Consider the following 27,300-nt stretch of genomic DNA (forward strand, 5'->3'; position numbering starts at 1 on the left):
GCAAGCCTGCAGAAGTGGGAGAACGTGGGGCTCTGAACGCAGCTTCCCTCTGGAAGGCCCCTTTCTGCTCGGGAACAGTGTGCACACCATCTGGCGTAATGATGGGAAAGGGGGATAGGGCCTTTTCCCTTCCACCCCCACCCTTCTCAACTTAAAAATCCAAAAGTTCATTTTCTACAGCCAAGCTTCTGCTGTTTAGTTTGGGAAAGCAGCACCTGTAAGCTCTCATCAGCCCAGTGCGCTTGGAGGGCTTTGGGTGGGTTTCTTAGGGCTGGGAAAGCAAATAGAACATGGCTACGTGGAGTATCTGTGATGCAGCAGTCAGGTTCAACTAGTGTGAATCCCGTTACGTATGGCAATGGGCCCTATGGTCTGTACACGCTGACGTTTGCTTGGCTGGAAAGTATGTTGTGTGGCTTGTATAGTTTGCCAGGATAACAACTCAGCCGGGAGCACCTATGGAGCAGACGGGGGGGGGAAAGAAAGGGAAGAAAAGCCTACAAAGAGCAAGTTACCACCAGACCCCGTTAGAAACGGTCACCAGTTTTGTTGAGAATCTCATGTTAATCGCAGCATTCTTTGTTTTGTTTCTTTGACCAGGAGGAAGTTATTGTTTCAATCGGGAAGAAGCGTATAAATGTTCTTTAAGGAATTTCTATGTGGGGAGGAAAAGAGATAAAGATTAAAAAAAACCAAACAACCCACCCAAACCTTTGTTTTAAGTTTGCTGATACAGATTTATCTGCCTTGCCGATATTTGGGCAGCAGTAGGTGACTTAGGCCCTTTCCAGATATTGAAGTCATTTCTACTAAGTTGGTATTTGTCACCACTACCAAGGGTTTATCCAAAAAAGCTTGTAGGTAAAATACATCATTCACATGGGAAAGTGGGGCTGGATTTGGTGTTAGAATGGATTTTTAAAATATTTTTTTATTGTATAAAACAAAATTGGTTTGCATTTTTGGGTTTTGGACAGGATTTTCTGAATAAAAAGAAATTGGAACGGAGTTAAACACTTTTTCTCTTTCCTCCCAGGAACATCTGACTAGAAATAGGTATAACACAATAACTCAGCTTGTGACAGCTCCAAGCCAGTGTGTCTATAGCATCCACATTTGTTGTACCTATATACATGGATGGTATATGGAAGGGTTTAGAATTTATTCTAGGTCTGCCTTGAACAGAAGTATTGCATGGGGATTAATTTTTAAAAAAATCAATCTCACGCCTGTATAACAAATTCCACCCCCTTTCAAACCCACTCATGCCCTTAGATTTCTAATGAATAAGCCTGCATATTTATTCATGAAGATTAAAGAACTGTACGGATAGAGGCAGCCAGCTGAAGTCTTTTTTTCCTTCTTTAAATCTGCTGACCTCTGATCAGGAGTAAAGAGGAAACTCTCTGATTCACTTAGGTTGTTTGCAGACTGGGACAGACAAATGGCTTGGCTGTTTACTGCTTAGGTACAGAACATGCTTTCATTGAGTGGGATGCAGAGAGGGCAGGAAGTGGGGCTAAAAATTTCCTGTTTATATTTAAAAAATACACAAAAATCACAAACCAACTTGTTTTCAAGGTATCCCTTCAGCACTGTCCTATTGCAGAGCCCTTAAACATCTGGGCGCTGATTACACCCCCTGCTATGGCTGTGCCATGGCCAGATGTGACATCCGTCTCTGTTTTCCGCAGGCCCTGTTGCTGTTGGGCGGCATCGCTCTTTCCTGCCTTGCTCTGGACCTGCTCTTTCTCCTGTTCTACTCATTTTGGCTGTGCTGTCGCCATCGGAAGAGCGAAGAACATCTAAATGCTGACTGCTGCTGTACGGCATGGTGTGTCATCATTGCAACCCTGGTGTGCAGGTATGGTTGATGCCAGAAAGGGATCTTCCCTGTTTTTTGGAGTGGTGTATCCTGTGTGTGCGTTTTCATACTTGATATGCTGTGTCTGTAGTTAGTGAATGTTGGCAGTAATCCCTCTTTCCACTTGGTGTATGAATGTTTTAAATGTCTGTAATGTTTTTTCTTCCTTTCTACCACTTGCTGAACTGCCTAATGGTTTGAACAATGTGAAAAGGAATAGCAAATGTCCTGCTCTTTGATACTTCGCAAGTGGTACATCAAGGACACGGTGTTGTGAGTTCAGTGGCTGGGAGTGGATTTACCTCTAGAGGCAGGGGCTCAGTGTTGAGGAGAGCTGATGCCCTAGCCAATATCGCCATCTTTGCAGGGACCTCTTGTGTGCTTTGCTGACTGCAAATAGGTGCCTGGAATGGAAAGGCAAACCAGAGAACAACTTGCAAAGAAGAAATCTCAGCATCATTCACCTTTCTTTTTCAGTGAACTCAAGAGCTTCAGCTGCATCCATTCCACCCTACTGAAAGTGCTGTGGTCCTAACCCTTTCTTACAGAAGCTCTAGCTGATGCTATTTATAGTTGTGCTGCTGCTGCTACAGGCTCTTGTTAGCTATTGTTACGCAGCGTATGTGTCCAAGACAGCTGCTTCAGAGTGTGGTAGTTGTGTTTGTTTTTATTGTAGAATGGGTGAGAAGGAGGTATTCTGCACGTCTCCCAGAGCGCGTGTGAGACAATTTAAAGTTGGAAGGTCAACATATAAATTGTGGTAAACTTGATGCAACTCCTAGTCAGCTCCGCAAGCTGGAAAACTGCTTAGGCTTCCTCAAAAGTTGAGCCATTGGTTCTCATCCTTGGTGTACTATTTGTTTTTGCAAGTATTAAGTGCGTGAGTAATCTTAAAACTAAGATTCTACCTGAATCTACAGTGATCTTGGATGAATATTTGTCTTGACTTTTTTTAATCAAGTTTTAAATTTCTACTCTGAAGTCAGTGATAGCAGGTTGGGACCAACCGTGGTGAGTGAAGGTGCTGTCCAGTGCTGCTGCTCTCCCGCAAAGCCATGGTTGGTGTTCTGCCCCTCTCAGAGCAGCTGGACATGACAGTGCCCTCAAACCGGTGCCTCTTGGCATTCTGTGCTCAGCATCTAGCCAGGAATGCAGATATGACTTCTGACAAGCAAGGAATCTAATCTGTGCTAGCAGGAAGTCCAGCAGTTAAAGATTAGTCCATAGGATATATCCTATCCTAGCTGTGCTTTACCCAAAACAGAAGTGCCAGGCTGGCAGATGCTGTTGTGGTTCAGAGCGATGGGCAGTAAGGCTGTTCTGGCTGCCTGCCTGACCTGGGAGGCAGTTTGCACCACCGTACCCAAGGGAAGAGAAGTAGCTTGGATGGTAAAGCAGTGAGAGGTTCCAAACAGCAGCTGGTCTGGTCTGTCCAAGCACCATGGAGTATTGTCTTCCTAGCTGAGAACTAGTTAACTCTGGTTAAGTCCAGCCGTGCCTATTAGTTGCTTATCTAGGTAGTACTTAATCCCAGAGGGCTGTTTATACTGTGAATCCTGCTGTGTACTATGGATCACTGTTTCCTAATGACTTGATATTTCCTGCTAAGCAAAATGGAGAATGCTCAGCCAGCAGGAAGGCATAACTGGTTAACAGGAGCTCTCCAACAAAATGTCTCTAATGAGTCTTCCCAGTTGCTCTAGCTGCGCTGCAGGAATGATTTGCCTAGACTATTCCTTGAATACTTAGTTCATTTCTAGTCCTTACCGATTTTGATCGGTTTCTGTGTAGGGGGAGTGGTCTTATAAATCATCTCATCTGTCAGTTAGGTGACCCTAACTCTCCCAGAAGGGAACTCAGCTCCAAAGGTGGGTAGGAACCTTCATGGTGAAGGTACCTGAAAAAAATGGGTACAAATAGATGGTGAAAACTTGCTTTCTGAAGTGCCAGTAATAGCGCTTTCCCTTGGTGCGAAAGTGCAAGGCGGTAATTAGACAGACAAATTAACATACCTCCTGAGAACATGAAGTCTAAAAAGAGCTCTCCTTATGAAGTTCCTGTAATTAAAGATGACTTGGTGTAGTTAGATTATTCATTTCTAAGGATGTGATGTGAATGGCTAGTGTTCATCTCTTCAGGCTGGTGACTGGGTACCCAGAGGGGTTTTCACTGTGCGTTTGTGGGTATTGCAACGGGAGGATCTCTCCACCAGAAGGCACGTATGTGCTCTCTGTCAGGTTAACGCTCTGCTGTTCACGTGTACCTGCTGTAATCCAGAAAAGGTTTTTTGCAGGTCACATTGCAAGCTAATTTGGAATTACACTTGACTTTTTTTTTCTTCTGGTTCTTTATCAAGGGATGTCTTAAGCCCACGTGACTCCTGCATACAAACAATAGGAAAGGTATGCCCCAGACTTGAATTTCTTGGGTCTTGCTGAACAGTGATGCTGAAGTGTATGTACACAACCTGCAGTACTTTAAATCATACTTTTGTACGTGTAGGAATACACAGAAATCATGGCATGGTGCTCTTCTATCTCATGTCCTATAATTCTTTGAAGAGCTGTTACAGTGTGCTGTCTCTCTCTAGTGTGTTTCTGTGGGTGAGACAGTGATGATAGTGTTAATCTCAGGAGTGCAGTGGTTTTTGTGACTTAACATAAGTGGGTTTCCTAAAACTTAGCAAAATGACTAAGTAGCCAATTGGCTCTTTAAATGCAGTATTGAACAGCAGGAGCAACTTTTTAAATGTAAGAGCTTAAAGATTGATTTTTAAGATTTTTATGCAAAAATACGAGCGAGAAGGAAGACAGGAGAGCCTGGGGGCAGTGGAAGAAGTGACAGGAGACTGACAAAGGTAGGTTTGGGAGGAAGAACTGAGGATGGGATGGTGTGGATTCAGTTGGAGAGAGGTGTGTGTGCGCTAGGGAGGGGAGTGCGACAGAAGCAAGAATAGCAGAAGTGGAGATGAGTTTCCTATAGAAGCGTTGAAAATGCGTTGGAGTATCTTCCAGAGGGTGCTAGGGTGGAAAAAAGCTGTGTCATTCAGGAATGCTGTTCCTGTATCCACGCTGCATGATAGAAATGCACGATTCCCGATTGGGTGATGATTTTGTCATCCTGTACTGGGAGATGGATCTGCTGTATCTTAGGCTGCTGAGCCTCCCGGGGTTTGTGCAAGAAGCCATGTGATTTGTCCTGACCTCAAGGACTTAAGGTGTTGGGTTAAGACAAGTTGATCTATTTTTATTTTAAAAGAATGTGCTTAAATAGATGGAGCTCCTCTGTTTCCCCTTAATCAAATAAAAGGTAGTTAAAAACTAGTGCAAATCCTTAAATCTGCTTTAGACAATAGCAACTTATACCAGTGTGTGTAGGCAGGGATTTGAAACAACTGTTGGATTTAGATGAAGCCAAATGCAAACAGAAAACTAAAAAGCAGTGGTTCTTTCCTCTTCCCTCACTGCCTGCCCTTCAGCTCTGATCCCTCCTCAGTCACAGCGTGGATCTGGGCAGCTGCCCCCAGCCTGGGCTTCTGGGCTTCAGGGGTGGTTTCCTTCCCTCTCTAGCATGGTAGAAAGGGGAACCGCCACAAAACTGTACAGCTTGCTCCTAGGAGAAGGAATGGCTGTGTAAGTTGCTCTTGGTAGCACAGAGTGTGAATGCAGAGCTGGCTTTTGCTGGGCAGTAATGGAATAATTAATGCTTTATTGGTAGTTTCCAGTGAATGTGTGATACGCATGTCTAGAGAAATTTGTTACTTGAATTAAATGGCTTTTATTCCAATTCCTGTTGTTCTAGTGTTTTCTTTCAGGAGTAGTGACTGTGCCTAGAGGGTTAAGGGCAGCTGAAGCTGTGGTTCATGGCAGGCTGGATAGGAAGCCTATGAGGATGGCTGCTGGGGTGATTCTGCCTTGAACAGGGTAACGAGTTGCAAGTTGCTTGCCTGTAGTTGCTAGCACTTCATAAATGGTACCTTTGAGCAGTCTGGCTAATATACCTAGCTGTGTTGCATCCTGAAGGATAAGATGACTGCTGCTACTTCAGAGTGCTGTTTCTGAGTCTTTTCCACCAAAACAGTGCTACTGTGCTGGGAATACTGAGAGCCAAGCAGCAGGTTTTGGGTACTTACCAAGCCTTTGCTGAAAGAATAGGCTTCTAGTAGCTGTAACAGGCTGAATAAAAATCACTCACCAATTAAAGGGGTCAGATCTGCATATTCAATGTCAAGAATGTTCTGGAATTTATTTGGTGTCTGTAGTAGAAACAACTGTTAAAGTTTTCTGCTGCTCAGGAGAGTGAAAGGGTCTGTCTGAATTTGTTTGCTGTAATAAGACAAGGAGAAATTCAAGCCAGAGGTTTGTAATTGCTGCAATGGGATGCTGAGTTGCCTTATCCTGGGCATAGCTCTGGATCTGTAACATCTCTAGTTTGGGGGGGGGGGGGGGGCAGGATGTGTGTTTGTCTTTTTATTCCCTCCACCCTTGTGCATCCTAGGCATGCATTATCAAGCTCTGATAGCTGCAACCAGGGCTTTTATCTCTTTAATTATCAGCATCATTTGCATTAGGAAAATGTTTGAGGAATGGTGTTCATGAAGAAAGAGGCTGATTTCTTGAATTAATGCTAAATATTAAGAGTTACATACCTGCTACCTCTCTTTCTCTATGTGATGTAGGCTGCCTACTGTCCCTGGAAGACTTCAGCTGAAGCTTTTATGGGCCAAGCTCTCTATAATTTATGGAGATTCAATTGTTGGAAAAAGCATGAGGCTGACACAGATTTTCATAGTGGATCCGCTTCCAGTGCGTGATCTTTGCTTCCATTTCTTGTGTGTATGCAGAAAAAGTAGAAATGCAACCAGGTGAACTGTATTGTTCTGCTCACTCTTTCTGAAGTGGATGAGCCCAGGAAAGGAGGGACGGATGCTGTCCTCTCATGGAGAGGAGCAGAAACAGTCATTTGGAATGCAGGTTGATGGTATGTGCCAGAGCAAATCTGTGCAAGGGTCTCTTATCTAGACAAAGCCCACTCTGGCCTACCTACTTGGGTTCATTTCCCAGCCGGGTGGTGATGGTGGTGAAGAATGCCTACCATCTTTTAGTGACCCTTCCTGTTAAACAAAGGCACTGAGCTTACTTGTTTGAAGGCTGTTGTTTGGCTTGTTTCCTTCCTCTTTTATTCCCCCTTCACAGCAACTCTGAGGGCAGTGCTATAACCCAAGTACAAAGTTGTTGTGAAGAAACTAAATGTTTCATCCAGAATAATTTTAGATTTACACCAAAAGCACCACCTTCCTTTCCACTACCACGGAAACAACCTCAGTGTCTTGAGAACCTTCCCAGAAAAGATCCTGGGTGCTCTGAAGCTAAATATGACATGAGAATAGGAAATTTGTGTCTTGGTAATGTTTGTTTGCCCTGAGTTTAGTTGTGTGACCCATTCACAAGTTCTTTCCTCCTCTGTTATGAGGAAAAATGGGCTTGGGAAGAGGAATTGTGAGTTCCTGCAGTGATGTCTTAATTGAAGAGGTATCGCTGACTTGCATGAGATAATCTCCTGTTTGCAACTCATTTACAGGATCTTCAGTGAGGCTTAAGCTAATATGGTTTACTTCATAAGTGGGGCAGACTGATATGTGTGGACAGTTATGGCAAATCAGCTGATAGGTGGTAATTTGCTAAGCAGCTTGAGTTGAATTGTGTCTGCAAGCTTGAAATTCACTTGGTTTAAAAATAAGTCTTTTGTCCCAGTGAGTTATTAAGCCTTCCTTCCCAGTACTCCGTATCAGTGTGACACAAGTGCTTCTGATGGGGAAGATAAATCAAGATAGATGATGTTCGTAGACACCTCAGTGTAGAGAAGAGGGTATGGATAATGAACCTAGACGAACCACCACTACCAAGTAGTCAATGCAAGCTCTTTGTGTCTTGCTTCTAAAAAATGGAACAAAACAATCTGTATTTCATGTCCAGAGAAGGCATATGTCTCCTGACATAGCAATGGTAGCTCTTGCAGGAGCCACTGGAGAGCTGCTTGGCTGGGTGGATTTCTGGTTGCCCATGGCTAGATCTGAACTGTCCAACAGGTCTCTTAACAGATTTTCATTATTGTGTCATAACCAAAACGTACATCTTGAGAAGGGATGGTGTTCCTCTGTTTGTCATATGGATGCTATACAGAGACTTGGTGCCTGCATGGAAAACAAGGGTAACTGTTTACAGGTGAGGGGTTTTTTTTTTAGTGGTTGTTGAGGAATATGACTACTGCAGCTACCCTTTGGGAGGTGTGCAGCTTCCCTTTCTGTGGAGAGTGCTGATGTGACTAACAAGGGGACTGTAGCGGTAAGCTGTGCATTATATAGCTTGCCTTTTAGCTTTAACTCTACCCTTTCCTGTTTTCTCTGCAGTGCTGGAATTGCCGTTGGCTTCTATGGGAATGGAGAGACCAGCGACGGCATTCACCGGCTGACCTACTCGCTACGCCATGCAAACCGCACCGTGGCAGGTGTCCAAGACCGGGTAAGCGCTAGGGGAGACTTGCTAGCAAATGAGGACTATGGGAACGAGCAAACTTGCTCAGCATCTCTTCCCTTGAATATGGCTGTGCCTGTATCTCTCCCTCTTTTTTGTTAGTCTCTGGGCTTAGAGATGTGCTAAAATTTTCATTAATGGAGTGGTGATTTCTTCAGCTCTTCTAAAAATACCAAAGCAAACACAGCTTGTTAAATGAAGTCTTCTCTTTGCTAGGTTTAAAAACAGCTTCTGATCAGCTCTCTTCCACACGCCAGAAGAGGAGGCAGACCAAAGCAGACAAGTCTTAGTAAAACGTATCATTTTAGTACAATCAGTTGTTCCTATGCTACCTCTAATTTCATGGTATTGTACTGCAACCCTGATGGCTGCAAAATGTGTACATGTGTTAAAGGCTCAGCTGAGATGCCTCATTGGACTACTTGCAAACAATTTAATTCATAGATGCTTATAAGTTGCTTTTGAAGGGTAAGCAGTCTGAGCCTCTTAAGACAGGACTGGTAATCTGGAAGCTGTGCATAACTTGCTAGCAAGGATGAATCCTTTTTTACTTCCTTGACTTCCTGTCCTTTAATTATTTTTATTTTTTTCTTTGCCATACTATAGGTACTAGATACCGCAGTAGCCCTGAACCAAACAGTGGAACCAAACTTGCTCATCCTGGAGGAGATGTTCACGAAGCAGACAGACTACCTGCATGTTATCCAGAAACTGCAAGGTCTTTTGGATGATCTGGTGAGGCAAACAACTGAGATCCCCTTTTGGAAGAATGAAGAGGTGTCTCTGGAGGAGCTGGCAATTGAGATTGACCTCTATGACTGGTACAGGTGTGTAGCATGCTGTAGTGTAGTGATTCTAGCATCTGTTTTGGCTTGTTTTGCAGCAATGATGTGTGTTTTCTGGGTGGCTGAGCCAAAGGCTATATATGTTGCTGCAGGTGCTATTGGCCCACCCAGCTGATTCATTTCTTACAACAAAATCGCATTTGATTTAAATCAAAATGCGTGACAACGACTTTTTTCTTAACTGTGTTTATTACCATCTGAAGGAAAACATTCTCAATGTACAAAATCTGCAGCTTGTGTTCTAACACTGGGGAAGAAAACAGCCACAGACAGAGCTACTGTTGTGTACTAATAAGCACATTGTAGTTGTGTGACACATTAACTAGAGCAGAAAACGGCACTAGTTCCATAAGTTAACACCACACCCTAACATTCCTTTTTATTAAACATATTTAATAAAAGATTTCCACAAAAGAAAACTGCTATTCACGTGTACGAAATAAATAACTGAAGCATTTTCCAACAAATGTCTAGGAAGTTCAAGAAGCTGCAATGCCTCCTCTTCACCCAGTGATGTCCAGTTTCCTATAACTTTACGCTAGAACAAGATTAGCCGTTTTCATTTCTCAACAACTGTGTATGCTGGGCATGTTGTGTAAATGCTTCTACCTGCCTCGACTCCAGACCAGAGCCCTCTGGAGATGTATTGTTTGTTGTGGCTTTTATTTAAGGGTTACGTTTTTATCTGTGACTCTTATACACCAGTTTTCCTTTGCAGACTATGTTTTTGTTTGCTGCAGGTGGCTGGCATACCTGGGCCTGCTCCTTTTCCATGTCCTGATCTGTTTGCTGGTGCTCTTTGGGCTTATTAGAAACTCCAGGGCCATTCTTATGGGGTAAGTCCTGACCCAGGCGCAGTGCATAAGGAAGGCCAGCTGAATGCAAGTGCCTGTTTAAAATGCTAGTTGAAACCTCCAGACTGTTATCAGTTGCCATCAAGGACTCCTGAGACTGAATATCTTAAATTTGCCTCTTAATGTAGAGAGACTTTGTAGAGTGTAGCTTTGTGGGTAGGATTAGGGCTACACATGGCAGATGTTCACAGGAAGGCTCTTCAGCTGTAAAACACGGCGGTACTGGTGTCCGTTGCTTTCTTATCAAAGACGAGGAAGTCATCTGGGCAGTCTGCCTTCTGCTAGGTGACGCTGGTAGTCTCTGTTTGCTCGGAGATAGTGATGTGAATATCCTCCCTTAAATGTACAGACTTGAAAAATCTCCCTTTAATTCTCTATAGTTGTGAAGGCATTTGTTAATGGATGATAAGCATTGCATGTGTCTACACAACCTGGTAGCATGCCTTTTGTGTCACGATCTGCTCTTTGTTTACCTTTGGCTGTCACACCTGAAGAGATATTAAACTGAGAACAAGCAATGGTTTGTACAGTTATGAGGAGGAGTCTTGTTGCCATGGTACCGCAATATTAATGCGTGTCTATTTCTAAAAAGCACTGCAAATGCTGCCATGCTCGTGCACCATTACAAGAAAAAATATTCCTCTCCCTATCTTGTAGCTTGGTTTAGCTTGGCATATTTGGCAAAGATACGGATATCATAAACACAGAGACAGTTTGACAACTGACATGGCCAAGAGTTTATCCTGGTACGTGGTGATGCCATTAATAATTGGAATGCATATTCAGATTTATTATTTGCCAGATGACTTCATACCTGGCAGGTTACACAGACAAAAGTCCAAGTGTATGCACAGATGGTAAACCCAGGGTTTAAATTAGAATCTCATTCCCTGTTAGCCAGAAGTTCATACTAAGGCATTCCCCAAAGGGAGCACATAGCATAAAGGAGCAAGTGTATCACAGCCAAGCAAGATGGTGAAATGCCAGTTTTAGATCTTTTAGCCAAGCAATCAGATACTGACCCAGTCATCTTCATTTAAAGTAAAACAAAAATGTGTCTTATTGAATTGATTACCATGCTCAGCTGGAGGCACCAAGCCGTGTTGTCCTTCCGTTGTAAAACCACAGAACCTTTCTGATCCACGGCTGATGATTTTTGCATCCATTTGGAAATAGCATAATAAAGTCTTTAGCCATCTTATTCCAGAGTGCTGCATAGCAATCAGTCTGGTGAAGCTCCATGACTTCTGCAAGATGAGCCACAGATCTGTTCAGAGAATGGGGATTATTCAGAATTAAAATAAGCTGGTAAACTGAGGGATTTTATTTTTTTAAATGTAGGCCCATAGATTTATTTTTTTAAAAGCTCTAGTCTTCAGTGAGACAAATGTAGCAGAAAAGATGTACGTCCCTTCCTCAGAGATGCTTACACTAGGTTTGAATAAAGACTGTCTTGGTTAGGAACAGATTTTTGTTTTGTTTTCTTCAGGGGGTGGGTGGGGCCCTACTCGTGTTTCAAAACCTGAAGGTAAAAGCATCCCTGAAGAGGGCAAGCCAGTGCCCCTTTACTTTGAAGATTGGGGTACATAAAATGGCACTGCTTATTAGTCTGCATCCCCATGCCTGAGGGAGTTGAGGAGCACTTTTGCCTAAATATCTCTAGCACTCATGCTGACAGCAAAGGTAAAGAGCTAATGTGCTGGTTGGAGAAGTGCAAAAGCCTTTTCCACTGGTGTGTGCGTAGCTGAACATCCCTGAGACAACTGCTCTGTCATCCCTCTGCCTTGCTGCTTGATAGCAGACACTTCCCACTATTTTTCTCGGTAATGAGGTCCAGCTGTCAGAACGAAACTCTGAATCTGTGCAGAGATGGACTTGCATGGCAGTGTAGGCACCTAAACTGTTGCTCTGAACTGTTTGCCTGCAGGTGACTGTCTCTCCTGGGTCTATGAGGGATGCTTAGGTGCTGTCCAGACGCATGCAGCTTGGAACCAAAGCCAGGTGTCCTAATAGGGGCTGAGTGTTCCCTCCCACCATCTGTAGCCATGCAGTGCTTACACCTGATAACCTTGTTTATCCTAGAAACAGGAGGGATTTGTCCAATTCTGGATCAGTATGTTTTTGTGGGATTTGTTGATATGGCATATTTTTCCTTGAGTACCTTTTGGACTTGGAAAGTAAAGTCCAGAATGGGAATAGGGGAAGCGATGGGACTGTAGCCATCCATCTGCCAATCTGCATTTCCTACAGCCACCCTGGTGTCTCTGTGCCTTTGGCTTCCCTGCTAGAAGCAGGGCAAGACTTTGCTTCCACCCTCTTCTTCCTTCCCCTGCAGCCCCAGGGCCAGGTAACGTGAGAATCAACAACTGGACATAAACTTCTCTGGTTGCTGCTGTCCATGACATGTGAAATGGGATGGCTTATCTGAAGATGCAGTGGTTGATAGTTTCTTGGGTTTGGTAATTGCTTTGAACTCCAAATAATACATCTTGTGAAAAGATCTGCTTGAAATCAGAGTTTCTACATCTGCCATCTGTCTGTCTCCCCACAGGGTGTGCTTGCTTGGGGTGTTTGCCCTGATTGTCAGCTGGGGCTCCTTGGGTCTGGAGTTGGCTATCGCTGTGGTAAGTGGCTCTCATCCAAGGCCCATTCACCCCTTGCTGCACGTTTATCAGACATGGTATTAATGTTACGCTGTGCCTGTTCTACAGTGCATCTTGTTCGAAGTAGCTGTCCTAGCAATTTGCATCTATGGAAAGTACAGAGCTTCTCCTTCCTCCGTGGTGTGGTGCGCTAGCTACTACTCCTGCACTGCTGCAGTTGTGTAAAGCAGTGCTAGTGGGGATGACGATGAGAGACTTCAGCATCTGAAACACCCCTATAGTAGAGGGTTCCCTGATGTTAACCTGGCTCAACCACTCTTTTATACCGGCGTTCTTTGATATTCCTTTTCCCTTTTGTCTTGCATCTATATCCAGGGCTCCAGTGACTTCTGTATTAACCCTGATGCTTACGTCTCCAAAGTGGTTGAAGAGAACACAGTGCTTAGCACTGGTAAGTGCTGGGACTGGCTTTTGCACAGGGTACTGCGGCTCCAGTTGTCACATAGGAGCATGGCAATGGCTGAGAATTTAAGGCGTCGTTTGGAACAGAGGAGCCTGCGTACAGTGGGAAAAGCAGGCGTGTGTGGAGCTGTGGAAAACCAATGTTCTTCCCAAAGAAGCATTTATACCCTGTTCGGAAGCACACATGTCGCTCTTCTTTGTCAGAAGAGCCCTCAGAACCTTTCTTCTGTCTTGGCCCTTAGGTGGAAACACCTGATAAGATGGACCAGAAGTCCCTGGATTATTTTGCTTTAAATGTAGCACTCTTGAATCTTGTTCTCCTCTCTAAGTGACAGAACTGCGGCAATAGCAGCGTGCAGTTTGAGTTCTCATTTTTAAAACTTGCTTTTGGGTCTGTATTCCTGAATCTAGAATACTTACTTTTATATCTGTTATGAACAAATACATATCACTTTTTTCTCTTAATGGTGGCTATAAGTAGGAGTTCCTTTAAAGCCAATTTAAAGGGTAAATGAATGGAAACAGCCACAAAGAGAAGTATGAATTTCCCTTTCCATTATAAATATAATATTTTGACTGCTTTGTTTATCCTGTTCCATTTAAAGCAATATGCCTGCATCGCAGTGGCATCCAGCTGAAGCACTGTTGGATTTGGGGTTTGTCGCTCCTAATTTAGACTGAAGTGGTTGGTGAGATGAGGGGCACCTCCAATTTGGACCTCGAAGGGGCAAAAGTGGCTTTAAGAACTGTGGCTTAATAAAAAAGTGGTTGGGTGTCTGCCAGCAGGGATACCATAAGTGCTAAAAAGGAGAAGTATTTTTCGGGACTGAGTTAGCTGCTTAGATAACAAAGTTAGCTTTTCTCCTACCTTCTCTCCCCCAATAGTTCCTCTATATAGTTATGTGTATGATAAAACACAAATAAGCAATGAAACGAAGTTGCAAAAGGAGCCACTTGTGGCTTTTCTGGTTCTTATTTAGTGGCAGGAGAATTCAGAGAATATTCAGAGAATCTTTGCCTTGTGTACAGAAGGTCTAGTGTATGGCCGTGCGCTCAGCCAAATGCTGCCTCTTACTGTGCAACTGGTAGGAAATTAGGTATGTAGCTATGGCTGAGAATGGATTGGAAGCAATAAGAAATGTTTATGTCTGGAGGCAGAATGTAGTATAAAAGAGTACGTACAGGTTGATACTACCATCCTGCAGCTTATTTTTGGAATGCCTTTTTTTATTCATTTCCTCAGAAGAAGAGGATAGAGCCAGGCAGCTCTCTTTGTAACAAAGAAGTGCCATAGGGGAAGAGAATGACGGTTTAGCACCGCACAAGATGAAAATCCTCTCTTGGCTGTGAAGGTGGCGAAGATGTGGCTTCAGGTACCAGGCTAGTCTCCTAGTTGTTCAAGGAGGCAAATGGGTCAGTGAGGCCAAGGGGAAATGTCTGATGCTAATTCCAGCTGTGAGCTGTAATAATCTGGTAACCCAAATCAGCTCTGGAGCATGCTTGGTGACAATTAGATTGACCCTGGGAAACTGAAGAAATTCCCCTTTGTGCTACTTCTCCATTTCAGTTGTCCTTGTCTGCTTGGCTCCTGCAGTTTTTTGTTAATCAGTGTCATTCATTTAGAGGCTAACGGTGAGTGCAGGACTGACATTCCCGTCCCTCCTCCTGCTTCCCCCAGCAGGGACAGTCAGCTCCCCCGGGTGAAATCAGGCTCTGTTCTGGCAGCACTGCCAGCTATAACAGTTGTGAAGGCTCCATAAATAACAGTGAACGGGTCCAAGCGAAACGCTGAAGAGGAGGAAGAGCAGGTGTTGTCACAGGCTTGAGTTGGAAGGGTGGCCCCTTCCGTGGGTTGCTGGTGTGTCAGATCCCTGCTGTCAGGCAGCCGGTGAGTGTTCATGAGTGCCTTTTCCTTTTTTCCAGAAGGAAATCAGTCTAACTTCTGAGCCTGCCATAGCACTAGGCAGCTGGTTGGGAGATGATTGAATGTTCTGCCTTCCCATGTGGATTTTCACTGCTGCTTATGATCAGAAAGCTACAGAAATAGCTCTTGGTCCCCAGTGTTGGGACTGTCCTGTGCACCTGAGCAGGAAGGAAAATCACAACACAAGGATTGCAGCGTGGAACTGTTCCATGACACTTTAATCCCAAGAAAGATCTTTAAAAATCTGAAATAAGTGTTGGTATCCCTTAATACGCTTGGCTGTAACTTGTAGCAGCTGCTTTGTGGTCAGTTGAGCCATATATACGATGAGAGTGATGAGCTTGAGGAGACAGGGGAGGCAGCTGGGAGCCAACATTAATGCTGTCCTCTTGGAGGAAGCTGCCCTGTTTGAAGGCTCCCAATTCTAGTGCATGGACTCTTCACGCTCTCTAGTTTGCTGCCTCTGCCCTGTGGGTGATGCTCTCTGTCGTTAACAGCAGTGTAGACAGATGAGGCAGAAATGCTTTAAGACTGCTCCAGCTAGTTTCACCAGAGTGTATCTGACCATGATTTTTCAGCTCAGAAAAGAGATGACTAAGAGAGGGTGTGAGTGGGTGGAGGGGCTCAGGTAGTGCGTGGTAGAAGAATCCTTTGGGAGTTACCATATATGTGGGAATTGCATTTACCCTGGGAATCACTTGAGCTGAAGTTGGGCTGAGAGGGCACTCATGTTTCCGGTCCTCCCTGGGTGTAGGCTTTAGGCCGGTGCTGGGGTATGGCATACTGAGCTAGGTGCTGCTGCCTATTTTTAAGGATATAAGAACCAAAAAGTAATCTTAAGCAGCTTTGTAGTGCTGGATCAATTTTTCCCTTTAATCACTGCTGTTGTTTTTTTCAAATATGATGTGTTATAATATTCCCAGCCCTATGCTCTGGCATTCAGACTAGGATTGAGTCATCTAGGTTTGCATATGCAATGCTTTTTTGGTGATGGCTGTTACAGGAGTTTTCACAGAAAAATAACTGTGGTGGATACTGGGCAACTAGTATGTTAATATTCCTGTTTGTGTATTAATTGCTGTTTGCAAATCTAAATAGAATTAATGGAGCTGAGAATAATCTGATTAAGTGGATTATTATTGTTGTCATGTTTTTAGCTGAAGAGGAGATGTCATTGTTTTGTAGATAAAATGTGCTGCATTAAAAAAAAGGAGGGGGAATGGGGGGCAGAGCGCCTTAATGCAGGTTTCCTGGAGAAGGAGAGACTTAAATCATTTTACAGAAGAGGCTGATATATATGCCTAACTCGCCCAGTATTCATTAATTGAGATAAAGCCAATAGAGTTGAACAGTGGCTGTATAATCGGCTCCTGCTGCTAGTAAAAAGACTTGGTGCAGCCAAGATGTTTATTTTCAAAGCAGGAGGCCATCTTCTAGGCTCATTCTTTTTCATTGATATTATGTTATTATCAGATGACTTATTGCACAAAATTTAAATAAAAAAGCACAATCTGTCTAAACAACAGGAAGAGCTTTCTCCAGATGCTCTTACTGGAAATCCGCGTGGCAAAGAGACACTTCCTTCATCTGAAGGAACTGCAAACCTCCGGGGATAGATAACGGAGCCTTTTACCTTCAATCCAGCCAAGTTGGTCAGGCTGGATGCTGAGACTTAGCTGCTCAGATACATGCAGCAAGCATTCTTGTCTCACGTGCCTCCTGACTGGCCTCTCACTGGTTCACTCTCATCTTAGAAGCCCAGAGCTGGATGAACTGGAGGATGAACACCACCACTACCTCCCTTTCCTCTCTAGAAGTAAGGTCAGGACAAAACCTCACGCAGGGCATGTGGTGTTTGCACGGTTGTTACCTGAGCTCAGCAGGCGCTGTAGAAAAGAGTTTGCCCAAAGAAGCGCTGTCAAGAATCCTGCTGAGCTGATGCCGGTGTTGAGAAACTGTGTTTTCCTGCATGGTTTTGTTGGACTCCTGATTAGCAGAAAACCTTAAGCGGAGGGCATGTGGGATGGCTACAAGCTCTTTGCTGAAGGCTCGCGATGACTGATTTTACCAGCACAAGTAGCGTATATGAGAGAATATAAATGTTATGCAGATACCTCCCTTTGCTGTCAGACCATTGCCTTAGGGAAAGAAAACTCTTGGTGAAGAACTTCTTACCTGGGCATGAAAATCTGGCCAGAAGAGTCGGTCTTCCTTTGACATCACAGGTCATATACTTCAAATTTCTCTGAGAAATTTGAATACTGTCAGAGACAGTATCATCTGGGTTTATATGTAAAATGCAAGCTGCTTAGAGAATGCTCAATTAGAGATGAAGGGCTGGGAAAAGCTGTTCTAGGTGTGGTTTTTGGTTGTGGTTTGGTTTTTTTAACTAGGATCTTTTTTCTGATTGCTCTTTTCCCTACAGACCTTCTTGCTGCCTTTTGGTGGGTGCATAATGCCGGTTTTGCTGGGCTTTGCAGTGAATAGTAAGTCTCCATGGTTGCAGAAGCAATAAGTAGATCTAGCAGCTGAAGCTGTCTTTAGGAGGCAGTTCTACTTTCCTTTCTAGGAAAAACAGACTTTGCAAAAATAAAGCATTTCGTGTAGTTCCCTTCCTTGCCTTCTGCTCCCACACTGTCTGTGCACCAAGAGAGCGGGTCAGGAGGATTGCTGCTAGCAACAGCAGGCATAGACAGCTGCAAATGTGACCCTGCCTAACCCTTCTCCTATAAACTAGATTGCCTAAAGGCCGGCTTCAAAAATCAGATCTAACCTTCAGGAATTTTTGTTAAGAAGAAAATGCATCAGAAAGATAATTATAGAAAGAAATTGCCTGGAGCTGTTAGCAGAGTGCAAATGATGGGTTAGTATAGCTGGTTCCTGGACAGAAATGTGAGATTTGGTGTTGTACAAGATAGCCTCCAGCAGATTTAAAACTGGTGAAGGTGCCTCCTGCTCTTTCCCATCCTAGTGGTATGGAGGCAGGGGTCACACTGCTTTTAATTTGCAGGCTTTGCAGCAGAGGATCACTTTAAGGCAGCCTTACTGCCTATTGCAGCTTTAGTTTTAAAGCACCACAGCTATTAGCATGCTGGGTTCAGTGCAGGGGAAAGCTGCTCCTGCTGGCTTTGCCGTTTTGAAAAGCACATTTTATGTACGGAGTGTCACACTTGTCAGCTGCAAAGCCAGCACTACCACAGTGCAGCCTTGTTGATCCTGCCTTCCAGGGTGAAGCAAGGGAAGCACTTATTTCACTGTGCTGCTTTTCACTTCACTTGTAACCAGCAATCTTTATCCTGGGCTTACAAGCTGCAAACTATGATGATATCAGGAACTCTCATCTGTAATCTGCCCACCAGGGATGATCCAGAAGGCCCTGAAGAAGCATTTCTGGAGCTATGTATTAGCGGTATGTCATGTAATTTAATGCACCTACAAAGACAATGTAAACTTGATACCACTGTGGGAGTCTAAGAGAAACTTTTAGTGGTTTGTTGTTTTAAAATAAATAGTTGACAAGATCACAGCTCCTTTAGGTTGCCATGTGTGATGCTGTGGATTACTGTTGCTATGCTGTTCTCTCAGCACAGGTGTGTTTTAATCCATTTTTCCCTAGCAATTGAGTGTGATTTATGAGCCTGGGAGAAGCAGTCCTTTCCTTGGCTCAGTAGTTATGGACAGTCATTTGTGTGGTCTGCCCAAAGTGAGGTGCACAAAGCAGTTCTTGCTGCCATCCTACCTGCCCAGATTTTGCTAATTGCTGTTTAGAGGCTTGGCTGGGGACATGTAAGTCATCCCAGAGAAAGAGTTGGTGGTGGGGAGATGGAGCAGCTGGCAAAAGCTGCCCCAAAGTAGGCTAATGAATTATAGATAACAGCTATCAGGTTGCATTGCCATTGTGCAGGGAGCTGACAGTCTGTGTTGTACCACTTGGTCTCCAGTGTGTTGGCTTGCCGAAAGGTGCATTCAATATTTATGGGAAGCGTGGCAGAGTCAGGATACAGTCAGGTCTGCTTCCTTCACAGCTCCGCTTGCTTGTGGTTGTGCCTTTGACTGATTTCTGAGTTGGGACTGATTAGAATATCTTTGCAGCCTGGAATATGTGTTACTGAAAGTCACAGACAGAAGATTAAAAAGAATGGAGAAAAGGATGCTAGTGAGGAGGGGGAAATGTGTGTTTTGGGGCTTTTGTCATCTTCACCAAGCAAATGCTACCCTTGCTTTTGCTGAGCTGACACTCTCCATTCATCTGAAGAGGAACTGTAAATGTTTGAGAAATAATCTGACAGTGTTTGGATGATCAAGTCTTTCAGAGCTCCCTCCCTCCATAGTGTTATTGAGAAAGGCAGGGAAAAGCCTGATACTTGTAACTTGGGCATGCCGGCAGTTGGTGTAGTATTATGGAGGGCTCCTGAAGGCACCAGGCTGGTTTCATACACATCTGAATGAGGAGAAATAAAAGTGCGTCTTCAAGCGTGGAAATAAGTGATTTTGCTAGCAGAGCACTGTAACAGGCTTATCTGGAAGTTTGAGTACATCTTCACTGTACTGCGACTCCTGGTAGAGCTACTCAGAATTAAGACTAACTTTCGGGATGTTACCAGCGAATGATCTGAGGTTCCTCGAACAGATAGCATGTTGCTGTTATCCTAATACATGGTAAGAACTTTCTTTCCTGATCAAGTCTGCAGTATTGACTAAGTACCGAAAATATCTTTTTTGCATAAATCAAAAGGAGGATGCAAAACAAATGATGTGCACTCTTTCTAGTTGAAGTGTAATTAAAGCCTTCTAATTAAGGTCTAATTGCATGCAAGTGACATCCGTCAGAAAACAGACTACTATTTACGTGTTCATCCCTAATACATGTCAGAAAGACAAGAACTTGTTGTCTTCCATCCATTTCCTCACTTGCTTTCAAAGTGATACCATTTTTAAGAAATATTACTGAAAGTTATGATTTTCTTGAACTAGGAGGACTTTATGTTCTTCTACAGAACATTGCCTAAATCCCAGTCTGTCCTTGAACATAACAGAAGACTCCCCAGTTGTGAAGATGTCTTTTTTTTTTTTTTTTTAATGAAACGCTTGAACTTGTTCACTTAGGAAGCAGTATATTCAGCATTGTGTAGTAGCACAGGGATGTGTGCAAGCACCTCCTTTGGCCCAACAGCATGCTTCCACAGGTATTTTTGATAGCAGCCTGTATTTATGTCACTGCTACTACCTCTCCTGTGCTAATATTTTGTGGCTGTGTAGTGACCTAGCTGGTGAACTGAACTGGGTGAAAGTTGAGTTGTCTTCCTGCTGTGTGCCCTAGGCAGCAGTCTGTGGTTGCTTTCAGTGACCGTAGAATGGTATTCTGACAGTTGGAAGTTGCAGAAATTAAACATCCAGTTGGATTTATCCTAGACCGAGGTCTTGTCTTATGTTTATACCGTGGATAGTGTTGACTTCTGAATAAAACTTTTTGGATGTTTCATCTAACCATTTAAGTGGGGCAGACCCATTGCCTTTCACTGTTTGTTTTTTTTTTAAAAAAAAAGAAGGAAAACAAATCTTTCTTTTCTCCCCAAAGGCAGTTTACATCCCTTTCTCCAGTGCCATCCGTGCACTGTAATCCTGCATGGAGAGAGGGAAGTGATTCCATTTATATTGCATTTTCATTTTGTGTATTGCTTTCAGAACCTAACACCTCCCTTGTGGCAGCTGTAAAATACTGCAAAGCTGGAACAATGTATCTAGCATGACTTTCTTTTCTTTTATCTTTGTAGATACTCTCCGCTATTACATTACCTGTAGTGCTGGATACCCCAACCCTTTCCAGCAGGTGAGTGAAAGCATCCTAGCTCCTTCACCCCTTGTCAGCATCCTGCAGGGTATCAGTTAAAGGCTTTTGATGCCAGCATGCAGCAAGTTGCAAGGTGTTAGCTTTAGGGAGCACTCCACCTGTGGGTAAAGCTTTGGTAGCTACTTTCCAGCTGTGCAAGAGGTGGCACTATGATTTAGTGAGCAATTTTCCTCCAGCTTATCAGTACCTGCATAGCTTCAGGTCCAGAATGCCCTCTTAGAAGGGCCTGTGTGTGATGTGGTGAGGACCATGGCTTTATCCATGGTACCTCTGTTTACATGGCACTCTTCTAAGAGCAGCAATGTGGAGACAGAGCACCCACAATTAATACCAGGGTGGGAAACTACATACTTCCTGCTTTGAATCTCCTCTTGCGGGTTCTTTTGGGTTGAACAGTGGCAACATTCCACTCCCAAAATGCAGCCACTTCTGTGGGTGAGGGAGTGATTCTCACATACGCCTCTTAAATCCCTTGGATGTTGAAGGGTTTGTATCCCAAAGTATAAATGTGAGTCATTATTTTTTTTGTGTGGGGGCTGAGGAACAGCACCTGGGCCCATCCCAAACTTTGTCTTATGTCTCAGAGGCCAGAATGAACCCACACCACCCACCGTTTGGCAGACACCAGCTGCTTCACCATTTATATTTAGGATTTTCTAAGTCTTGTCTTCCTCTGTTTTAAGGGTGGAGTAAGAACACTCCAAGCTGTGGTATGATGCACTGTTGCCATCTGTTGCATTTCTGATTGCTTGGTATACTCTGACATGCTATTGCATGTGAAATTCCCATGGATGCTTTAATGGGATCCAAAGACTGTGCCTCAGTACAAACAACTTCTAGTGTTAACATTAACGCTTTCTCAGCCATCTGATTTAATAGAAAAATCCAGATGTGCTTTGTGGTGAGAACATGAGTGCGTTGTATCTTTCTCTTCTCCTGTATCCTGGAGCTGGCCCTGGCCGGGTGTATGGTTTTTGTGTATGTCGGTTTCTTAGTTGTGGGGTTTTTTTTTTTCTTTTGGTTCTTCTCTTTCCCTCTTCTGTCTGTCTGTACTTCTTCCAGGTTGGTAAAAGTCAAACTTAACCCTAATGCAGCTGCACCCATGTCAGTTGAGACATCCTTAACTTGTACCATTCACACAGATCATACTTCAGTATTTGGGAAGCAGAGTTTAAGTCTTTTCCCATGAGTTCTGTTGGTTCGTGTGGCCTTAATTGCTGAAACATTGCATGTTTTGTGTTGAGCAGAAGCTGTCAGGAAGCCACAAGGCTCTGGTGGAAATGCAAGATGATGTTATGGAACTCATGAGGTCAGCAAGCAGAGAGCACCCGACCTCCAAGGTAACTGTCCTCAGGTTTGCTTTCCCTGTGCTTTCTGGCTTCCCTTACCCTTGTGCAAAGCCCAAGATCAGCTCCTGCTAAGCCATTTCCTTGCTGTAATCGCTAGCTTGTTGCTTACAGGAGTATCTTACTCGGATCCAGGAGGTTTTAAATTCAACAGAGATCAACTTGCAGCAACTGACAGCTTTAGTAGACTGTCGGAGTCTGCATTTGGTGAGTACTTGGTAACTGGGCTTAAGACCAAAGGAGGTGTAGATCCTGTAGTGTACTGATTATTTTGGAGTTTCACATCTCTGCTGTGCCAAAACAGTTTACAACAGCTTTTACTGATTGACTTCAGCAGAAAGGAGAACGGGAATTTGGATCAGGTTAGCTTTGTGTTTAAAGATCAGGATAGGTAACTAGATAACACGCACCTATATGAGCATACCTATACAAGCTGCAGCCCTAAGATTTCAGGGACCTTAATTTTTTTTCTATATCTCATACTTTGTTGCCTTTCCAATGGAATGCCTTATAGCTGCAGTATCGCATGGCCTAGCTGTTGCCCTAGCTGCATGTCCAAAGGTAGAGAAACAGATAGTCCATGCTTGTTCTTGGGCCATGGGACATAGTGAAGGAGCTGAGAGGCTTAATGAAAAATATGACATCTGAAGTTGGGTAGATAAGTTTGCCTTGGGTGTGGTTTTGGGTTTTTTTCCTTTTAAACTCTTACTGTGTGGGGTTGAAAATATTCCCATGTCTATATCCGAGTTGGGTTTTATGAAGGGGAATAAGGGTTAAGACCAGTTATGCAAAACAGTTGAGGTCCCCAAAATTAAAATAGAAGTATTCACTGGAAAAGGGACTACAATCTCGTAAGTTGTTTCGGAGAACATAATCTGGGGGAAGGGCTTTTAAATTAGAGCTCAATGTTAACTCTCTAGTGATCAGGAAACTCTGCTCATTTTTCTCTCCAGGATTACGTCCAGGCTTTGACGGGCTTTTGCTATGATGGAGTGGAAGGCCTCATCTACCTGGTTCTCTTCTCCTTTGTCACAGCCCTCATGTTCAGTTCCATTGTGTGCAGCGTCCCACACACTTGGCAGCAAAAGAGGTATAGAGAGGGTTGAGATCCTGTAGCATTGTAGAGCTCTTTCCTAATGAAGACTGGCTATTGGATTTGTGCCCATGAGCATATGGAGCTCTTTCCCATATGATCCCAGGAGTGTGAGGGATGAGGCTTTATAAGCACAGGTCCAACAGAAAAAAAGCTGTTGGCTTTTGCTCTGGCTGTGATTAATATTTACATCTGAACCTTATTGCACTGGAATATTGCGTGTGCAGAGTATTCAGTACACTGGAGGACTATGAGTCAAGTCAGAGATGAATGATTATAGCTGTAGAGAGAGGTAATGCTTGAACTATGTGCCATCTCTGTAAAATACCTATTCTCTTGCATTGCTTTGAGGCGTTTGTTCTAGTATGGGGAAGAGAATTGGAATGAGAAGCTGTTCACACTTGCCTTCTTGGCTTTGCTCGTTCTGGGGTGACTGGCTTGCATAGCTAATAGAAACCGGGACTTGTCTTGCTGGTAATAGCATGGGCAGATGAGATACTTGCAAACTGGTGGCAATCACCTAACAGCAGAGTTATTTGGAACTAGTATTAATGATGGTAACCAGGCTGATCAGTAAGTCTCGAGGAAACCTTTGCTTCACTGACTGGCTGCTGCACCACACGCAGCTATTAAAATAGCTTTGAGTTTTCTGTTCTTGTAGAGCAGTAGACTGTGCAGCAAATTCTCTTCTGTGGTCCTCAAACATGATTTTTGTGGTCTAAGCCCAGGCTCAGGGTTCAAAGTAAAATGGAACATCCGAAACAATAGCAGGAAGCCAGAGCCCGCCAGGCCTGCAGTACCCACAGAGAAAGCCTTGGGAAACACGTCAGAATAGCACTTAAGAAAATGGCTGGTTTCCTTACCTCTTCCACATGCAGCTGCCGAGACATGATCAAGAAGAGAATGGCAGTCTGCCTGTTTGAAGGAGAAGGGTTTACACAGTGGTATCTCTTGTGCTGCCTTCCATGTGGGCTGCTGCCTGCCCTGCCAACCCCAGCAAGGCTCAAGCTGCTGCTGTGAACTGAAAGATCCTCTCTTGCATTCCCCGGAGCACCATTTCTTCCTCTGCCTCCCTCCAGGAGGTCGAGGATGTTATACTTCGCTGCCCATAATAGACTGTGCAGGCTGCATTTCCCTGAATAAATCTTCAGTGCCACCTTGTGGTACAGACCCTCCAGGTGACATTTGGGATGTTCTAGCGATGCCCGTGCTGTTTCACCCAGCAGCAGAGCGCTTCCTGTAGAACCTTTTACTTTAGCTTTGTCAAGCGTTGCTAAAATATATTTCAAACCTTGGTGCTTCATCCCGTAATTAGGGAGATAAAATAGCAGTGTATATTATATAGGAGGGACAAGAGAATACTATGGCAAAGGGGAGAAGGAACCAGCTAGCAAACAGCTCTGCTCTGCATTAGAATTTATTTAAAATCTTGGCATTTTTGAGAGAAGAAAGCCTTTAGACAGAAATGTTGCAAGTTAGTCTCTGTTAAGGCTTCTGAGATTTTGCTAGAAGCTGAAGCAGACCCTTTGTAACCAGAATGGGACTTCAGAGAAGTCTACAGAGACTTATCCTTAAAAGGTCTTTGGACATGGCTACAAGAAATGGAAGGACACAGATTGCCGTTTTGAAGGATGCTTTCTGTGGGGTGCATGGCACTATACCCCTACTGCCTGCATCTCTTTTTCTTTTTTCTTTTTTTCTGTGTATTTTGGGACGTGTCCATCCTTTTGGTTGTATGACAGGGCTTGGCAGACAGCACAGTTCTGCAACTGCCCAGAGAGAAGACAGTAGGGAGACTGTAGGGGATCAGGCAGTGTCAAAGTCCAGATGGTATCTGTGGGAGGTCTGAGTCACTGTGGTGTAGGCTGTGTTTGACACTGCCACCCTGAGGCATCCCAAATGGGTATAAATGTGGAGGTGTGGAAGATGGTTGGGAGGTTCCTAGGATTACCATGGTTTCCTGCAAACCCCATGTGCGGGGTAATTGTAGGGTTCTAGGAGGAACTTTTTCTCCTTCTTGCAGAAGCTCAGATGATGATGGGGAAGAAGAATCAGCTGCTCAAGGGAGTAGACAAACACATGATAATCTTTACAGAGTGCACATGCCCAGCCTCTATAGCTGTGGGAGTAGTTATGGCAGTGAGACCAGCATTCCAGCAGCAGCACACACAGTCAGCAATGCTCCCGTCACAGAGTACATGTGAGTATCCCGACAAGAAGGCTGTATTGCGGCTTGTCCAGGTTGCTTCACTCCACTTGCTGTTGTTGCCAAGTGCTGCGAGGCTGGCACTGTTGACCAAGCGGTAGAAGTGATAAATATGAACAGCTCTGTCCTGCAGGATTTAGAAATCTGTCTAGAGAAAAGAAGTAGGAAAGTATTGTCCGGGCTTCTTATTACACAATGATTCTGGTCCCCAGAAGACTTAAGTCTTCAGACAGAGCAGTTTTGCCAGAAGACTTTAAGCCTCCTGAGAAACTGAGAGCCAAGACAAAACCTGCAGGCTTGGTCCTTCCACAATATTTGCAGTCAGCTCTGACATCTGTTGCAGTCCAGAGCTACCTAGTCCAGATGGGATCTTCAGAGCTTTCTCCAGAAGTGCATCACCCTGATCACACATGGACTACCTTCAGGGCCCATCTTTTTAGGGCTGGCACATCATTTTGTTCTTCCCGTTAGACTTTGTCCTCATTTTATCTCCATTTCTGCAGCTTGACAGTTCTAACGCTGCAGGGAGGCAGATTTTCACACGGACCTATTTTTAAATCACTTGACGTGATTCAGTGTGGGCCCTTCTGAGTAAAAGTGTATAGATAGTCCTTAATCTGAGGTAAATAATGCTAGATTTGTGCCCTTGTCTGAAGATGGGGGATGCACCTGGCCTGTAAGAAAAACTTTGAGGGAGACTGACCTGATACGGTAGTTCTGGGGGTGCGTATACTGTCCCATGTCACCGTCAGAGACCTTCCCCAGAGAAGTGTGACGCATACCCCCTGTTACCATGTGTGTCTTCCTTTCCTAGGAGCCAGAATGCAAATTTCCAGAACCCCCGTTGCGAGAATACCCCGCTCATTGGCCGGGAGTCCCCACCTCCCTCAGTAAGTCTCTCTTTACTGCTCCTCTCTGCTTCAGCAACTTTGGGGAATACACGGTTACCACTCCAGTATACTCTCAAGGGAGCTGATTGTGCAGCCAAACACAGGATCTGGCCCGTAAATGGCAGGAATTTGAATAGACAAGCCATGTCTCACCTGCCATGGGGAATAAAACCCTGCTATGCTGCTTTGGACATTGCACGTAAAAAGAATAAAAGTCTATCAATTAACACTGGTAATGCTATGGGCCCAGTCCTGCCACCACTGAAGTGCATGAGTATCTTGGTGGGTGACTTCAGCTGGATGATTCACTTGCATGCGGTGTACTTGCTATCTGTGGCATTGGTTCCTCAAGTTTCTTTTTAAACTTGTTAAAACAGTAAATTCAGAGTTATCGCTGAACCTCTCTCCTTAATCTGCCCTGAAGGGATGGTAGGATGAAACCTGTATTATTTTTTTGTTGAGATTTTTTTTAAATCTTTCTTTCACAACTGTTTTACTTTCTTTAGAATCTATTTTTTGTATTTAATTTCCTATGGAGGAGGAAAAAAAAAAAACAACTTTCATGGAAGGTTTTGATATTTGGAGTGACCTGATAGCCATTTCTGTATGCTGGATAAAACATGGGCTTGCCTTCATGTATGTGTAAGAACTAGATGAATTTTGCCCTCCCTGGATCCTGTCAGCCTTACTTACACCAGAACTTGGAGAACATGCCATCACAGTGCTCACTAACTTGGTGGTGTGATTACAGAGGATGAGTAGTAGCATGCTTAATAATCAACCAGTCTTCAGGTATAGGTAAAGAAATTACACTCTGTGGTGCATGGTT

At 44.0% G+C, this 27,300-nt stretch overlaps 1 protein-coding gene across 4 annotated transcripts in view; it reads left to right on the plus strand.

The window, feature by feature from the left end:
* TTYH3 (tweety family member 3) overlaps positions 1-27,300 on the plus strand; it is a 76,373-nt gene that overhangs the window by 38,354 nt on the left and 10,719 nt on the right. For 2 of the 4 annotated variants that reach the window (XM_054842379.1, XM_054842380.1), the window contains exons 2-13: positions 1,695-1,864; positions 8,274-8,385; positions 9,004-9,224; positions 9,983-10,078; positions 12,648-12,720; positions 13,075-13,150; positions 20,860-20,915; positions 22,184-22,276; positions 22,397-22,489; positions 23,236-23,372; positions 25,399-25,575; positions 26,396-26,471. In XM_054842379.1, the coding sequence (XP_054698354.1) occupies positions 1,695-1,864; positions 8,274-8,385; positions 9,004-9,224; positions 9,983-10,078; positions 12,648-12,720; positions 13,075-13,150; positions 20,860-20,915; positions 22,184-22,276; positions 22,397-22,489; positions 23,236-23,372; positions 25,399-25,575; positions 26,396-26,471 (1,380 nt within the window). The remainder of the gene's footprint in view (positions 1-1,694; positions 1,865-8,273; positions 8,386-9,003; positions 9,225-9,982; positions 10,079-12,647; positions 12,721-13,074; positions 13,151-20,859; positions 20,916-22,183; positions 22,277-22,396; positions 22,490-23,235; positions 23,373-25,398; positions 25,576-26,395; positions 26,472-27,300) is intronic. The other 2 variants (XM_054842381.1, XM_054842382.1) reach the window with 2 other exon arrangements.

The sequence above is a fragment of the Grus americana genome, chromosome 15 (genome assembly GCF_028858705.1).
Source record: "Grus americana isolate bGruAme1 chromosome 15, bGruAme1.mat, whole genome shotgun sequence".
In the NCBI taxonomy this organism is placed as follows: domain Eukaryota; kingdom Metazoa; phylum Chordata; class Aves; order Gruiformes; family Gruidae; genus Grus; species Grus americana.